Source organism: Eulemur rufifrons, chromosome 30 (genome assembly GCF_041146395.1).
Source record: "Eulemur rufifrons isolate Redbay chromosome 30, OSU_ERuf_1, whole genome shotgun sequence".
Lineage (NCBI taxonomy): Eukaryota > Metazoa > Chordata > Mammalia > Primates > Lemuridae > Eulemur > Eulemur rufifrons.
Genome location: NC_091012.1, coordinates 20,869,049 through 20,884,538, shown reverse-complemented (window position 1 = coordinate 20,884,538; position 15,490 = coordinate 20,869,049). Strand labels below are relative to the sequence as shown.

General features: G+C 59.7%; 1 protein-coding gene and 1 pseudogene across 15 annotated transcripts in view; both read left to right on the top strand.

The window, feature by feature from the left end:
- ATP2B3 (ATPase plasma membrane Ca2+ transporting 3) overlaps nucleotides 1-14,911 on the top strand; it is a 41,946-nt gene extending 27,035 nt beyond the window's left edge. For 11 of the 15 annotated variants that reach the window (XM_069464470.1, XM_069464464.1, XM_069464471.1 and 8 more), the window contains 2 exons: nucleotides 402-584; nucleotides 14,591-14,911. In XM_069464470.1, coding sequence (XP_069320571.1) covers nucleotides 402-584; nucleotides 14,591-14,911 — 504 coding nt within the window. Of the gene's footprint in view, nucleotides 1-401; nucleotides 585-5,132; nucleotides 5,287-14,590 lie in introns of all 15 variants that reach the window. The other 4 variants (XM_069464465.1, XM_069464463.1, XM_069464457.1 and 1 more) reach the window with 3 other exon arrangements.
- On the top strand, nucleotides 1,102-2,428 carry LOC138378341 (uncharacterized; annotated as a pseudogene).
- Nucleotides 14,912-15,490: the final 579 nt, after the last annotated feature.

Here is a 15,490-nt window from a genome sequence, read left to right as displayed (position 1 = left end):
GGTCACAGCCCAAGGCCCCCCAGTAAACAACGCTCCCCTCAGGCAGCATGTTCTAGGGGCTTGGTGACCCCCTCCCGGGAGCCGGGGGTCCTCGGCACACACTCCTGGGATACGCTGCCCAACCCTGAGGCCAAGTCCCCGGGGCTGCTCTTGCTTTGCTTCTTTGCTGGACTTGAAAAACAACCCCTTCAGAGGAAGGAGGCGGAAGGTGGCACCGGGCAAGCGCAGCCTCGGGGGTCAGGGTGGGGTGTCCCATGCCTGCGTCTGCGATGCCTGGGGGTGGGTATGGATGCCGGCCTCAGCCCTCCATGGAAGGAGTTGGAAGTCTGGGTCCCTCCCCAGCCCCAGGCCTGCTCTCACAGCCACCTCTGCTTGCTGTCCCTCGGCTGTGGCTCCCCCAGGTCATCGCCACCATCCCCACCAGCCAGCTCAAGTGCCTGAAGGAAGCGGGGCACGGGCCCGGGAAGGACGAGATGACCGACGAGGAGCTGGCCGAGGGGGAGGAAGAGATCGACCACGCCGAGCGCGAGCTCCGCCGGGGCCAGATCCTCTGGTTCCGGGGCCTCAACAGGATTCAGACGCAGGTAAGCGCCGCGCCGCCGCGAGCGAGCACGAAGCAGAGATCGGGCAGGCTGAGCCCGGGCCCGCCCTTTGCTCTTGCGCCAGGGTGGCAAAAGCAGTTGCTAGTCTGCCCTCTGCCATCTCCAGGCGTGCCCGCCGGTGCCTGTCCCTGACACCTCCCTCAGAGCCCGGGTGCCCCCCGTAGCTGGTGCAGGTGCCAACTAAAGGCCAGTGACTAGTGACTGTCTCTCAGGGGCACGGAGCAGCACTGTCCACAGAACTGCCAGGCCTCGCTGTACTTGGTGGGAGCTGCCCCAGGTCATAGGCAAGTGACGTTCTTGGGAAGAGATGCTCACGTCCAGTAGCCTTTGGCGAGCTCGCTGTTCGCTGGATTATACCGTAAATACCATGGACAGACTTCATTTGGGACGTGGACTCCGGCCACCGAGCTGGTCCTTTCTGTTCATCCAAATCTCTAAACACTGGGGCTGCTCAAGGCCGAGGCCGTCAGCGACAGCCCTCTGTAAAGTCCGAGGCCACATGTACCGCCCAGCAGCAGGCACTGGCGAAGGCTTCGCGAGAGCCCACGTGCCAGAACTACCCCTGCACTCTGGCCCCGTCTCTTCCCCGCCAACCTTCTTGCCGGAATGTTCCAGACTTGCTGTCTCCCCACATCCTTCCTTCTAGCTCCCTCATGATCCCACTACGGACTGGCCTCTGCCCACCCCTCCCCAGAAACGGTCCTCATCAGGGTCTACAAGGCCTCCTTCCGGCTCCTGGGGCTGGGCCGTCCTGCTGTCGTTCCTGCCTGCCGCCATCTTCCCTTCTGTGTCACTGCTCCTTGTCCTTGTCGCCTGGCGCCGTTGCTCACCCTGCTGCAGCCTTTACGCGCTAAAATTCCTGGTCAGGAGGAAGAGCCTGCGGGGGCCCCCCCTGTGCCCCAGGCCCTCTCCCGCTGCAGCCCCTCTCCTGGCAGCCTCCGCACACCGCCTCCTCCTGCAAGGCCTGGGCCACCTCCTCTCAGGGACACTCGTCATTCCCTGCCCCTCCATGCTCTGTCCAGGACCCCCAGTCCCACTTCTCCTCCCTGGGGTCCTGCCAGAATGAAGGCCACCACCATGCACCCAGCCGTGCAGCCCAAGCCTGCTTAGGCCACCAGCACCAGCTAAGGTGGGACCACCCAGCTGCCCCCGTTGGCAGTCTGTGTAGGCAACTCCCTGGGGCAGGATCTGAGGCCACACCCCTCCTTAGTGTCTGTCTCCAACCTGTCCGTCACACATCGCCAATAGCTTGTCCCAAGGAATCTTCCGCGCGACTTGCCCAAGGCTGTCCTCGGTGCCCTGGGTCCCGTGTTCCCTCCCAGTGGTCTCAGCAGGCCCAGCCTTGGGGCCTCCCTCCTCTCCTCCCAGGTCCCGGCCTCCCACCTGCTCTGCCCCTCCATGCCACCCTCCACACTGGGCCCCTGTAGCCTCACTCCGCTGTCCTGAGGATGAAGCCCAGACTCCCGAGCATGGCCCGCAAGCCCCTGCCTCCTGGCATCACCCACTCCTCCCACAGCCCTGCAACCCTGGCTGCCTTTGCACATGTGCACCCTGCTTGCCTCCGTGCTGGCCACCGCCTGGGCCCCAGGCCTCCCCAGCTCCCACTGTTTCCCCTTGGGGCCCCCTCCTGACACTGCAAAAGTCTGCTCAAAGGCCGCCAGCCTTGCGAAGCCTTCTCAAGCTCCACTCTCTCCTGCCACCATGGGCCATCTGTGCTCCCACCCCAGGAGCACTGGAGTCCGGCCGTATCAGAATGCCCTGGGGAACTTTCCAGAGCTGCAGAGTCCTCAGGCCCACCCCCAGAGACCAGGATCCTGCAGGGCTAGGTGAGGTGGACCAAAGAACTCCATGTTGAAGGAGCTCCCCAGGGGTCCAAGGGCTTCTCCAGCTGAGATCCAGAGGGGTGGGCATCCTGAGCACCTACCCTGGCGTGGCCAGGGAAGGATGTCTTAGATCTGAACTCTGAGCAGCGTTGCCTTAGCCCTGGCCGGGCCGGAACTCAGAGAGTGCCCAGGAGAAGAAGGGAGCAGCCTTTGCAGCCACACAGCCTGTGTCTCCTCTGCCAAGGTGGGGTGCTAAGGCCTCGAGCACAGTGTCTGGGACAGGCCAGGTAGTTTCTCCTAGTTACCTGCAACACACATTTATGTGCTAAGTCTAAAACACGTCCCCCCCCCCAGTGCCCTCCTGACTGCTCAACTGTGCCATCTACGAGACTGTGCCTGTGAGCCACCAGCTGCCCCCCAGATGGGCTTTCGTCCCTCTCACCCCTGTCCTGCTGCAGAGCTGCCCAAGCTGGAGGCGGGACACAGCAGGACCTTGCTCCTGGCAGACCATTTCACTTCTGTCGATGCAGCCTAGGGCCGCGTTGGCTCTTCCAGCAATTGAGACAGCAGCCCTGCCCTGATCTGAGGCCACCTATGTTGTCTCGTGTCTTCTGTGTGCTAGTAGAAGTGGGGTCCCATCAGTTGGAGTTCCAGGCTGTTCCAACTGTCAGTGCCCACGTAGATGCTGGCTGGTCGGGTCCCTGCTTTACATAGGAGGAAGGGGGCCCAGAGAGAAGCGATGTGCCCAGTGTCACACAATGAGAGCAAGCGCTGGCCGGGGCCCCAGTCTGCTGTGTTCCCAGAGCGCACTCCTCTTCCCTCAGGAAAGCCACGCTGATTCTTCCGTGGGATCTTGAGCCCCATGGCTTTTCAGTTTGACTTTGTCACGTTGAAGTCACTGTGCTTCTCAAGAATTCTGAACCAATCAGTTATTTTAGCTCAACTTTTTAAGAGCGCCTGCTCTCTTTGATTCAAAATACCTGCTTGAAAAACATGAACAAAGCCAGGGAGAGAGTCCTCAGGTCGTATGTGTGCCCCAAGCCAAGGAAACATTTTCAAGGCAGCTGGCCCCAGATTGCTGCACATCGTGACCCCCCAAAGCTGCTCCCCACATTTCGGAGGCATTTTGTGACCTGCTACCTGCTGTCACCACCGTCCCATACTAACATAGCAGCACACCAGACTGACAGGGTTTCATTCCAGAACAGAAGAGAGTCCTTCAAACCCAGAACACATAGCAGCTTTTGGAAGTGCGCATGACTCGATCTCTTTTTTTGCCTTCCATGACAAGCCAATGACAAGCTTCATCGGCGACTGGGCCTCGTTGCTGGCCCCGTGTGTGGGCTTCTCGGGGTGGGGGGAAGTGGCGATTGCAGTGTTTCCACAGCCAGGTGAGGCCAATGTGATTCCAAGGCGGGAAACCATCTTTCCCGTCCCTCATCCCTTTTGCCGCAGTAACAGTCCTCTCTCGAGGAGACCTGTGTCCGTTGCCTTAGGAACATCTAAATCTAGACAGGAATACCCCCCAAGAGACCGCGACGCCATCGCATCAGTCATCCTCCTTCCATGCGCTGACACCCTCGGCACGGGGCTAAGCCACCGCGCATGCTCAGTATGCGTTCCTCACTCGCAGTTGGTGGCCGCGAGGTTCCCCTTGTCGCCAGCGAGCAGGATGTGCCGGGCGGAAGGGGGCTGGCTGGGCAGTGCGTCCGAGGACTGCAGTGGTGCACGTCCTCGTTCAGTTGGTGTGGGGAAGTCTGAGCACTCGAGCTGCCTTCTTTCAAGAAGCTCTGGCCCGTGTCAGACACCCGGCTGAACCTGGTGACTGCCACGTAGCCCCTGCCCTGCTTCGCTGCTCGCTTCATCCGGTGAGGTCCCATGCCGGTCAAGGGCGGGGGCGGGAAACCCAAAGACACTGGGCCAAGGGAGGCAGGTTCATCCACAAGGCTCCCCCGTGGGTCGCAGTTTCTGCAGACCCACTTCCCTTTCAACTTCTAGGAAGCTTAAAGAGTGGGGACACAGCAGAGGCCACCTTGGCCCCCCAGTCCTTTCTCCCTCTCTGCCTGTGGGTCTGCGGGAATTTCCTTCTAAGTCCGTTCTTTTGCTGAGGCTCTAAGGGGCACCCCCCATCCAGTGAGTTGGATGGGCTGCGGAAGCCACAGTGGTGGCGCCCCTTCCCGCAGAGCAAGGTGGGCCACCTCGCCTAGAATGACCGAGGACAGTGATTCCTGACGGGCCCAGGGAAGGGCCACCTGCGCCCCGTGCCACGCACGGGGAGCCTTGTTTCTAATGGGAGCATGTCATATCCCTCAGGTGTGTTGGGGCGGAAAGAAAGGTTGAGAACTACGAAGTAGGATAACAAAGTATGGCCAGACACAGGTACTTCCTGACGAGTGGCTTGTCATGAGCATATCGTGAATGCAAATGACTCGGAAGTGTTTGCAGTGTGCCCCCGATGTGTAACACCCCCCAGTCTTGTGCCCACTAATCATTTGCTCAGCAAACCCTCTCTTGGCGGATGACACAGGCTGGCCTCGGGCAGGGCCCTGTCAAACGCACGCCAGCTCCCAGCGAGCGGGGCGCGCCCACCTGGGGCTTTGCTGTCACGATATGTGCCCAGCGTGGCCCCGTCCTCACCCAGCCCTCCCCCGAGCAGTAGCCCGGACAACAGTGCAAGCCGAACTTTATCTCATTTTCTCTCCCACAGATGGAGGTAGTGAGTACCTTCAAGAGAAGCGGTTCATTTCAGGGTGCTGTGCGCCGGCGGTCGTCAGTCCTCAGCCAGCTCCATGACGTAACCAATCTTTCTACCCCCACTCACGCGCTTCTCTCCGCCGCCAATCCCGCCGGCGCTGCTGGGAGTGAGTCTTGACTGCCCTCTCCTCTCATAAACGGCATCTCTGGGGAAGAAAAGGCCTCCCCACCTCTGCCTTCTCTCTTTTCCAGTCTCGCATTTCCGCTCACCGTGGCTTTTCCGCTCTCTCTTCACCGCCCTGTCCAGTCCTTCCCGCCCAGACGGTGTTGTCGCTCCAAAGCCATACTCTCTTATGAAACGTGCCGGCCCGTGGCACTTCCGGACCTCCCGTTCTTTGCTTTGTTTGGACTTTTGCTTTGCGTTTAGTGCTCCTTCTGCCATTGGTTTTCTTTTCTTGAACTTGTCTGCCTTTGCTGATGGTTCTTCATGAACTTCGGCTGCTCCTGGTGGCGTGTGGTGTCGGGCTGGGGCCTTGCTCGGCGTTCTGTGGTGCAGGCCGCCCTCCCGGGGCTGGGGGGGGACGCACGTGCCCTGCCGGCATCATTTGCAGGGGAAGAATCCAGCCCACTTACTCGGGGACTAAAGTGGCAGCTTCCAGCATTCTCCTTGAGGTGGTTTCCAAAGGATGCTGCTGTCACCTGTCCCCATGGGGGCTTGGTGCTGGCCAATTGCTCCTGCACAGGTGGTGCCTGCCCCATAGGCCCTTGTCCCGAGCCACCGGATGTTAGAGATGTCCTGGGAACTGGAGCTCAGAGGCTGCTCACGCCCCCTTGCCACTTGTTCCCAAAGCACCTTCGCTCTTTCCAAACAGGCCTCGGGACTGGAAGGTCTTAGCCTGATCTGGTCTGCCCTCCCCTCCTTCCTCTGAGAAGCCGGGAGAAATCCTTTCCCTTCGATGTGGTTCAGTGAAAAGTTGCCACCACGCTGGTCACATTATAGAGAGAACACAGGGAGCATCCTAAGGAGGTAGAGACGTCCACAGTTGCTCACATCTTCTTACGGAGACAAGGGACGGCCACTAGACTGCTGAACCCGCCACCCCACTGTTCCTCCAACAGGAGAGAACGCAGGAGGCTGCGTGGGCCCCACGCGGGGTGGCCTGATCTTGGTAACACACTCAAGAGATTTTAAAAACCAAACAGTCAAGCTTCGAGTACGAGCGCAGAGCCTTTGCGGGGATGTGGGTCCTTTCCTTCCAGCCCCGCAGCTCTCTCCCTCGAGAGCGCCAGCGCCTTCCCCATCGCACTCTTCGCGCTTGATTTCTTTCTTTTTTCATTTTGGTTTATTGGCTTTTTTTTTTTTTTTTTTAGGAACTGGTGAGAGGTCCCTGGTTGGGGGGGCGTCCCTCCTCTTGCTTAAGCTGTCGTTTCACGCCACTCTGCCCTTTAAGGAAGGGACAAGATCTGCCCCATCCCTGCGGGGCAAGCTTGTCCCCCTTGGGAACACGTGCACACACGCTCACCCCTTCCCCAAACCACAGGCCACGCACACCTCCAGCTTGCTTCCACACTCACTGGGCCACCCACCCAGCTCACAAATATTGGCTGACACCGTCGCCATCGGGCTGGCGAGCACACAGACTGGGGCCCAGACGGGCCTCGCCGCCACCCTTTCCCCCAGAGAGGCTGGCAGGGCCCAGGTGGGCAGCATCACTCTCCTTCCTCGGAGCAGAGGGGCGAGAGCAGGCCCGGGTATGCCCCGAGGGATGCACACGGATCTGCCCGCACCCCTTCCTCGCCCTTGACTTCCTCCGTGTGTTTCTTTGCCATCTCTCTCTGTGCTTCCTGTCCGTCTATCTGTCCATCTGCCCGTTTGTTGAGTTAAGGGGAAAAGCAGCCAACATGGCCCTGCTCCAAACGTCCCTCAAGCCTTCTGCACAGCTCTGGCCTTGTCCCCACCCAGGGCCAGCCCTGCATCGCTCCCATGAGGCCTGTGTCTCTTCGCTGCCTCGGGATCCCTCCCACTCCCTCCCACTCCCTCCCTGGGGGTGGCCATTCTCTCCTCTCTTCCTCGGCTCCTAGGACTTCCTTCCTCCCTTGCTTCCTTCCTTCCACGGCCATCTGTCCCCCTCCTCCCCATCTCCGGAGCCCAGCAGTGCCCGGTAAGTACAGTGGCAGAGACACCACCCTCCTGCTGTTTGCAAGCCATTCCACGGGGGACCCAAGCAGTGGCTGGCCAGGGGGAGGGCAGCTGTCCCTTGTACAGTGTGTGCTGCCAGCAGAAGGCACAGGACTGACAGAAAGACTCCCCCGGTTGAGCGGCAGCACCTCAGAAACACTCTGCTGTGGAGGAAGATGCTGGTTGGGGACCCTGGCAATGCCAAGGGGGATGTGCCTGCTTCGAGAAGCCACCGACCAAAACTGCTTCCTGCCGTCATCACTGGGCAGCAGATTGGTTTAGAACTCAGAACCCAAGCCCCACCGTAGGCAGCCAGGCCTGGCAGTGTCAGCCCTCACCCTCTCCCTGGGCCTTTCTAGTGGACAGGAGCTGCTCCGAAAGAAGGCAGGGTAAAGGCCATGATGGAGCTGCCCTAGACAACAGGCAGCACTGTGCGAGATGCTGTGGTCACAGGCTGCCCCACCTAGGCTGGAAAGTTCCTTACGTCATGAGGTTTCCTAAGGAAAACCTGTGGTTTTGTACATGTGGAATTTTCCATCCTCTTCGCCTGCTCCCGGGCCTCTCTGCCTTTCAGCCGCCAGGAGTCAGGGGGCCTTTCAGGGATCCGAACCTGCAGCCGTCACCACCCTGGAGGGGCCTCCTATTCGAAGCCATTCCCACTGAGGACCTCAGGCTCTCCAGGTGTTGATAGGTGACAACCTCAGGGTCAATGCAGGAAGTAGCCAAGGATGTCCCCCGAGCCCGGGATGAGTAGGACCCTTGGGGCTCAGTGCTTCCAAATTCGAGGCCTCCCCGCCCTTCCCAGCCTCCCACGCCACATGTGCACACTCGCCTTTGCTGCTCCTGAACTCAGAAGTCCCAACACTGACCCCACTTCCTCCTCTGCCCCCACTGTGGGACTCGCAGCTCAGAGCCATTTGTCCTCCCCTGCCCAGCCTGGTGGCTGCCCCTTCACGGCCGTTTTGTTTCCCATCCTTCCCGCCCAGGGTGTAGTGCCTTCCCCTTCACAGCTGCCACGTCATTTCACGTGACCTGGGCCCTGGCACAACCACTTTAAGCCTTTTGGAGACTAGGGGCGCAGAATCCGCTTCCCACGCAAGCGCACACGCGCCGACGCTGCAGCAAGCCCGGCGGCGCTCACGCAGCTGGACGTGTCTGCGGCCGGGTGGGAACGGGAGGGTGCGTGATCATTTGGAAAACCCCACTGAAGCCTCTTGAAAGTGCTTTTGTGTCTGTTTTCCACTGGGACACACAGACACACCCCAGCCCTTCTCCAGCCATGCACCCGAAGTCTGTTCCCCCCCATTCCAGCCGGCTGCCAAGCCCGGCCTGTCCTTCCTGCAGTGACGCTGCACCTCCATACTCAGATGTTCACTGTCGCAGTAATTCACAAGATGGCCCCTGACCCGCCCAGCAAAGGGGTAGGGGCAGGGGACTGGCCATGAGTTTGGTCCAGTGTGGCCAGAGGGGGTCCCTCGGGGCCATTTAGTTCTGATTAACCATGCCGGCAACAGGTGTCAGCAGCCGCTTTATTTCAACTGGGTTTTGCAACATGAAAACCTGGCGTCCGAAGGGGCCAAGCTGGCAGAGTGAGCCTTCATGGCTTCGACACAACTTTCCAGAGCCCAGGGAGGGGGGTTCACTACACACGCACGGCCCCACGGTGGCAGGAGCTTGGCGAAGTGAAAGCAGTCTTGTTCTCTGCAGTTTGCTCCTTTCTCAGGAAGTTTGTTCACTTTAAGCCAAATCTCCCTACTTGGGTTTCTGGAAATAGTGTATTGGCATTTGCCTCAGATAGTTAGTGCATACAGTGCCTGGGCCCCTGCACTGAGAACCCTGCCCTGCCCAAGCCGTCCTGGAACCGCGGGCTCTGCTACAGGGGAGCGACATCCAGGCAGTCCCTAAAGCACACACCAGAATGCAGCCCCAGGAAGTCCCCGGAACCCCTGATCCAAGTCCCTCCCCCATAGACACTTCGAGTGCCAGGCTGAGAGCCAGGGCAAGGGCTTGGGGGGCTTCCTCCTACGTGCTCTTCTGTGCGACCACCTGAGACTTGCCGTGCCCGGGTCGGAGAGCGGCTGGGGTGCTGCTGCCGGGAGCGCGTGTCTGGGCTCGCACGGGCCGGGCGCTTGAGTGTGCACACGGGTGGGCGTTTGCTGTCCCAGCTTGCCAACATACACAAAGCCGTGTGTGTGGTTTCCGCTTTGTTGTTCGATCCCTCGGTGAAAGAGTCAACTCTGGAGTTTGCATTTTTATTTTTCCTAATTCAAGCATGGGACATCCCCAAGGGGAGGAAAGGGGCCTTGCACACAGGGAAGTGAGGCCGAAGCCGTCTCTTCCTCAACGTTCAGCCTTTCTATGCTTGGCTTCTCGTTGCCTGAGTGGACTGACGTATCGTATCGCCACAGGCTCTTGCGACACCTTCTTATGTGGCTTTCACGTTGTGATTCACCCCCACACCTACAGGGAGTGTTTCGGCCTTAGAAGCCCTACAGTTCCTGGCAAGCAGTTCCCGTGGTCTCTCTGGCTGCTGTGTTCATAATTTGCTCTAAGTTCAACACCCAGATGCCGGGGAGCTGATGAGCCCCCGGCTCCCGAGGAAGGTTCTGGACTAGTGGTTGGTGCGGAGCGGTGGGAAGGCAGGGAAGGAGCTGGCCAGAAGGTCCCCCCGGCGTAGCAGCAGCAGCCAGGGCTTGTTTCTGCCGGGGAGTTGGAAGGGGCGAGACGGTGTCAGGCACTTTCCGTTCTTACTGTTGTCATCATGGTTCAGAAGCCTTTGCTTTTACTTTTCTCTTCTTTTCCTTCCCTTTTCCATTCCTTTCGGCGGGGTGCTGCTGCCCAGCCCCTCGCCTGTCTCCCTGCTTCCGCAGCCCTCTGCACCCCTGCGTCCCCGCCCGCACTGCCAGCTGCAGCGCCCGGAGGCCTGCGCAGGGCACTAGCATGCACGTGCACAGCCGCGCACCGCACCCTTCTGCTTCGGCTCCGCATGGCCGGGGATGGGCCCTGCTGTCGGTCTGCAGCGTCACCCGCCCTGCGTGAGGCTCAGAACTGCTCATCTGTGCAGGTCAGGAGCCTGGGCCAAGGCCACAGCGCCCAGCGCGTCTCCCCGGGCAGCACATAAGGAACAGAGAAGCGAGCTAAGTGCAGACGGCCACAGCCTCAGAGGGGACGCAAGCTGGGAGCGGGGCTCGGGCTGGGGGAGGGACGGGCTACGCAGGGAAAAGGGCAGGCATCATGTCCCCAGGGGGATTGTGTGCCACTCAAAGGAGACAGAGGAGGGATTGTAGGATGTGTGGGACACTTGAAGGGAGAAGAAGAGGCAGAAACAGCTGCCGGGTGCGGGGAGGGGGGCTCCTGAGCGGGAATGTGCCGAGGCTGCGGGCATACGACAGGACTGCGGGGCCCCTCTGAGGGCACACGGCTAGAGGGGGCTGGCATTGGTGGAGGCCGTGACATGCTAAGAGCTCAGGCCGGGCTGTGGGGGTGGGGGTGGAGTGGCGGGCCCTGGATGGCATCTGAAGGCAGTGACAGAGGCCGGGGCCTGTGGAGTTTGACACACAGCTCAGCCACCCGAGTCTGGAGCTCGAGACGAGAGACGCCTTAGCCGACAGGTGGCATGGACTGAGGGGGCCTCTCGTGTTGGGGGCCGGGACAACGGGGGCTGCAAAGTGGCTGGAGCAGAGCCATGATAGGGAGCACAGAAGTGTGGCAGAGGGAGATGGCAGGAGGCTACTAGGAGGTGGGACACTCAGATGAGATAGGAAGCCACTCAAGAGTCCCCTGGCCCAGCCTGGCCCTCTCTGTCTCCCTAGATGCCTCCTCCATAACCCGGGGAGGGGGCATATTTCCTAGAGCGTGCCTTTATCTCTTTGCTGTTTAAGTTGTCCTTCAGTATGATGGCTTTCAGGGGTACAGTTTGATGAATTTGCGCACAATCAGGACCCAGGCCAGTTTCATCAGCTACTAGAATGTTTGGAGCAGGTGGAGGAGCAACAGGGACTCAGCAGCCAGAGCGAGCTTGGAAATTCCATCTGGAGAAGGGACGTCAGCCCTGCAGTCAGGTGTGAGGAAGGATCGGGGGACCAGGCAGACAAGGTCTCTGAGGGGGCTGTGGGTCCCCAGGGGCCTCCAGGACCCGAGGTGGGACATGGCATCAGCAGTGAAGGTGAGGAGAGGCCCAGGTGTGGGCCCACAGGACACAGTGACGTATGGCACATAGGGTCAGGGGATCGAGGTGTCTCTGAGGTGTGGCCGGAGCCCTGTACTAGGATGGGAAGGCCGGCGAGGAGCAGAGTCAGGCCAGGGCCACACTAAGAGTCCTCCTCAGGCCTCCTGAAATCGGAGAGGTCACTTAAGCCGCCTGCAGGTGGCGCCCAGGAAACAGCGGCAGGCGCAGCGATCTGGCAGGCCAGGCAGAGGTGGGCCCCGGCTGCAGACACAGAGCTGGACGTGGTGCACACGGTCTCTGCGGTGTCCGACAGCTTGAGGGTGGCAAGGGAGCCCCAGGCTGGGGGCAGAGCTGGAGGTCATGCAGGGGCCCGAGGAGAAGAGGCCAGTGCCCCGGGCAGTGGGACAGGTGCGGGCTCTGCTTAGGCTTGGTCGTGCTTTTGCTGGAACACGCTAAACTCTGGCTGGTGGCAGGATGGAAGCCTAGGGCCATGGGGGTGCCCTCGAGCACCCGTAGAGGAGCTCAGCCCTCCAGGACGGGCCTCTCTTAGAGATGCTTGCTGGTTTCCATGGAACCAATTTCCCAGAAATTGACTGGGCCTCTCAGCGTTGGGGTGGGCTGAAGACACCCCATCATAAGACCGAAACCAACACGTTTTCTAACAGTGCAAGGTCAGAATGCGAGGAAAACAGAAGCCGGAGAGAAGCCAACTCACAGTGGCGCAGGCCAGGCTTAGCACCCGGACAGCAGGGTGTCAGAGGGGTCTTCCCGTGCCACGACCGTGCACTCACTCGTGCCTTCCCCAAGTGTTGGCCGAGGCCCACTCTGTGCCAGGCAGATGACACGGGAGGAGCACGCTGGAGGAGCCTCGCAATCAGAGTAGTGGTAGCAGCAGAAGTGGAGGCCTGTGGAGGACCGCTGGCCGTGTGGCATTGGACTTCGGGGTTTAGCCAGGTGCAGTGAGACCTGTACGTAGGTGTGAGCAGGGGCCTGGCCTGATCACGTGCCCCAGGTCCTAATGAGGCCACTTGCTCATCAAGGAGAAGAGTGTGGCCAAAGTCTCAGTGCAGACTTACCACACACATCCCCAGGGTCAAGGGTGTGCAGCTTTCTCTCTTTCCTGTGACTTGACGGGTACAGCCAACAGCTGGAATAGGTGACCTCCCGGGTGGCTTCCACACCACAATCCCGCACCAAAAAAAGGCCTAAATGATGCGGCAACATCTGCGTTGGGTACAAAAAGTGCATTCTGTTTCTTTTCATTAAAAATATCAAACGATTCTCAATTTCTGTGTTCCCCGTCTCAGAAACCAGTGTGGGGAGAACGGCTGACCACCTGTGACCGGGCAGCTGTGGCTTCCCCAGGTCCAGAGAGAATCCTAACTGCATTTCAGATATGGCACTCAAAATTCCGAGTTAAGGGAGCTTTTTGGCGTACTGTTTTGCACTCGAAAGACTCTGGGTTGCCTCATTCAAACACTTAGGAGCACTGTGCTTGCCTGGCTGAGCTGTTGGCCCCAAGGCCCAACTCTGGCGGGCTGGAAGGGACTCACTGTCTAACTAGGGGGTGGCAGACTTTTCCTGTGAAGGGCCAGAGAGTAAATACGTTTTGCTGTTCAGGCCAGGTCTCTGTTGCAGCTACGCAGCTCTGCCCGTAGAGTGTGAAAGCAGCCATAGACAATACATAGGCAAGTGGGCATGATTGTGTACCGATAAAACTTTATTTGCAGAAACAGGCAGAGGGCCAGAGTTAGCCCTCAGGCCATAGTTCGCCAACAAACCATATTCCAAAACCTTAGACCTTGAAATGACTTTAGAACTCATAACGTGTCCACCCACTCACACAGGGAGGACTGGCCGGTGCTGGGCGGACTCTGGTGTCCCGCCTGGCAGCCAGCACTCTTTCCACTGTCCCCTACAGGAAGGGCCACTGGGCTGACTTTGCTTTGACAGTACAGGGTCAGCTTGCATTGGCAGCTGTGCCGACACACTGGGTCACCCAAGGCTCCTAGAAGCAGCCCAGACTGGGGGGCCAGGGAGGGAGCACAGAGAGGCAGCAGCTCCGTGCCGTGTGAGCCGAGACCTGAGGCCGTGTGTGAATAAAGGTGGAGGAGCCAGGGGAAGGAGGGGTTGATTCTTGGAGCAGGGCCTGCAAGAGGTGCAGGGGGCTGCAGTGGCGGAGGAATCTGGGGCACGGTGGGGAGTGGGGACAGCCAGAGAGCAATGTATAGAGGAGCCAGAGGAGGGAGAATTCAGCAAATTCCCCGAGGACGAGGCCAGAGGGGCAGGTAGCATCAGATCGCAAAGGGGTACTGGCAGCAGGGACCACCCAATCAGGCCCAATCAGATGCGTCTGGCTGTGAGGTGGCAAAGAACACAGGTAGGGGCACGGGGGCTGTAAGGAGACCACAGAGGCTTCTGAGCAGGGACAGGCTTGGTGGGTGCAAATTAAAAGTGGCCATTTTTGGTCAGGGATGCCTCCAGGTGGGGGACTGGCGGGCTCTTGGGCCTGGAGCCCTGTGGAGGGGCCTGGGGCACCAGGGACAGAGGAGGGAGCAGCCAGTGAGCTGGGGAACTGGGTTGTGGTCCCTGGGGAAGACCCACTCAAGAAAGGCCGGCCATGTTCACAGGCTGGAACTTGCTCTTCCCAGAAGGTACTTTGGACTTTCTGGTAAGACAGAGGAGAGAGCCCACTCTCCAGCATTCTCTCCTTCTTGAATCATCTTTCTTTTCTACCAAATTGGAACTGATATTGGGCAGAGACCCCAGGGCCCACCTAAGCCAGTCCTCCACCCGGGGCAGGGAATAGGGAGGTAGTGCATTGCTCTTGAGTTCCGAAATAGCTGCCCAAATCAGCCTAGAGAAAGCCACTGTCATTTGTCCTGCATGCGGATCAGTTGACAAGACCAAGGCCCAGACCTGAAAACCTCCCGCACAGCCAGGCAGAGGCACCCCGTTCCGTAGCCACCCTCCACTGGGTGGACATTTATCATGCGAGACCCCTGGCCATTGACGTGGGTGGAGCCACCAGCACCAGCCAGCCACTGACCGTCTCCTTCCTTCCTTTCTCCTCTTCCCTCCCCGCTCCCACCTCGGGCCCCTGTCACCCCGCCTCCTGCTCCAGATCCGGGTGGTGAAAGCGTTCCGTAGCTCGCTCTATGAAGGCCTAGAGAAACCGGAGTCCAAGACCTCCATTCATAACTTCATGGCAACGCCCGAGTTTCTGATCAATGACTACACCCACAACATCCCGCTCATCGATGACACGGACGTGGACGAGAACGAGGAGCGCCTGCGGGCCCCCCCGCCCCCATCCCCCAACCAGAACAACAATGCCATAGACAGCGGCATCTACCTGACCACGCATGTCACCAAGTCAGCTACCTCTTCAGCGTTCTCTTCCAGTCCTGGGAGCCCGCTCCACAGCATGGAGACGTCCCTCTAACCAGAACTCGTCTCGGCACACGCACACACGCACACTCGGGCTCACACGCAGTCACACGCGCGCACACACACACACACACACACACAGAGGGGGACCCACACACCTGCAAATGAGGGGAACGACTATGGTGGCTGAAGACTTGTCTTGCGGGGCATTTGCAAGAAGCCAAACCCATTCAATAAGGGTGCAGCCTGCCACGGGCTTCACATCAGGGACGAGGGCCGGGGCGGAGGAAGAAGAGGAGGAGGAAGGGGAGGTTCTTCATCTGAAGGGGAAGAAGGAGAAAGTGGACAGTGAGAAGAGCTGTGTTCCCCACCCTTTTTCTATGGCTTCTTTTTTAAGGAACACTCCAATTCCACCATGTGTTCGCCGCGGGGCTGTGTGGGGGGCAGGGACGGGGGCGCTGCCTTGGGTTTCCTGGGAGCTTTGTTGCACCCATGCGGGAGCAATGGGATCAACATACTCATACAAAAAAAAGTCGAGCTCTCTGCGTGGCCATGAAGGATGCCACTACCCAGACAGGCCACCAGAGGGAGCCAGCTGCAACCGTACCTACAACCGCAAAGCAAGCCATCCCCA